The sequence below is a fragment of the Mytilinidion resinicola genome, assembly GCF_010093595.1.
Source record: "Mytilinidion resinicola strain CBS 304.34 unplaced genomic scaffold BDZ99scaffold_62, whole genome shotgun sequence".
NCBI classification, from domain to species: Eukaryota; Fungi; Ascomycota; class Dothideomycetes; order Mytilinidiales; family Mytilinidiaceae; genus Mytilinidion; species Mytilinidion resinicola.
In genome coordinates, this window is record NW_022985498.1 from 1 (window position 1) to 1,013 (window position 1,013).

The 1,013-nt window shown below is 46.1% G+C and overlaps 2 protein-coding genes across 2 annotated transcripts; both read right to left on the minus strand.

The window, feature by feature from the left end:
• BDZ99DRAFT_512997 (uncharacterized protein) lies at positions 1–573 on the minus strand (the record flags this gene model as incomplete). Its single annotated transcript, XM_033724666.1, has 2 exons — positions 511–573; positions 1–455 (listed from the first exon to the last, which is right to left on the minus strand). A coding segment is annotated over exon 2 (348 nt), but the record flags the coding sequence as incomplete, so codon positions are not given.
• BDZ99DRAFT_528614 (uncharacterized protein) lies at positions 423–753 on the minus strand (the record flags this gene model as incomplete). Its single annotated transcript, XM_033726388.1, has 2 exons — positions 423–455; positions 511–753. 2 exons carry the CDS (start codon positions 751–753, stop codon positions 423–425), a joined length of 276 nt encoding a protein of 91 aa, XP_033568203.1.
• Positions 754–1,013: the final 260 nt, after the last annotated feature.

The following is a 1,013-nucleotide window of genomic DNA, read 5'->3' on the forward strand; positions in this document are numbered from 1 at the left end:
ACCACAATTCTGCTCAACAGTAGGCTCCTCAGGAATAGTGAATACAACCTTCTTAACCTTCTGCCTCTGCTGCATTGCCTGCATCCCCGCTTTGAGCTGTTGCTCCACCTCACGTGCCTCACGTGCCTCCTCCATCTGTTGCCCTTTAAGAACCTCTGCATCGTTCTTTTGCTTTTTTGTGATAGCCCTCTGATTACGGTTCCGCTCCAGATTTCTCTCCTTCTCTTCCTTAGCTAGTTGCTTCTGTACCTTCTCCTCTGCCTTGGAAGCTATATCACGTGCCTTTGTATCTTCCTTTTCTTGGAGAAGGTCTCTTGCTTGGCGCACCTTAGTGGGTGACCAAAACATAGCACCACCACCTTCTTGAGCCCCCAATTGTGCAAAGAGAGGTACCTGCCGCTTCCTCTTCTTCTGCTCATTCTTTATAGTTTCTTGATAACCTCTAATACGGCTTTCTAACAAGACATTAGTTGCTGCAAGCTCGGTAACTCCTCGAGCAAGCGCACGCACCTCTCTTTCAACATTATCCACTTTTAAATCAATAAGATTAATCACCATTTTCCGGAGGCGTTTCTTAATGCTCTTCCAATCGCCAGGGCCTAGTTCTGCACCGTCAGACCGGCTAGAAGTTGGGCGCTCAGCATCCTCTAGCACCGGTTCCTGCTTAGTGTTGAAGAGGTTCAAAATAATATTAGGATCCCATGGAATAATGCCAGTCTTTCTCCACCCACTAGCTATATTGTCAGGCGTCATGGCCTTTACATTGGCAATCCAGAAGGTCCTGAAGAAGTCTCTCTTTGTGAAGCGTAATAGGCCCTCACTTTTATAAAGGTAGGCGTCCAATTTATCAGAATAGTAACGAGCGAGCGGTGCAAAGAGAGAGACGTCCAATAGCTGTAGCCGGTGAGTTGAGTGAGGAGGATAGACGCAGAGAAGAATCCTGTAAGTATTACAATACTTAATAAACTTCATATTAACATAAGAGCCGTGGCCATCAATAATTAATAGACGCC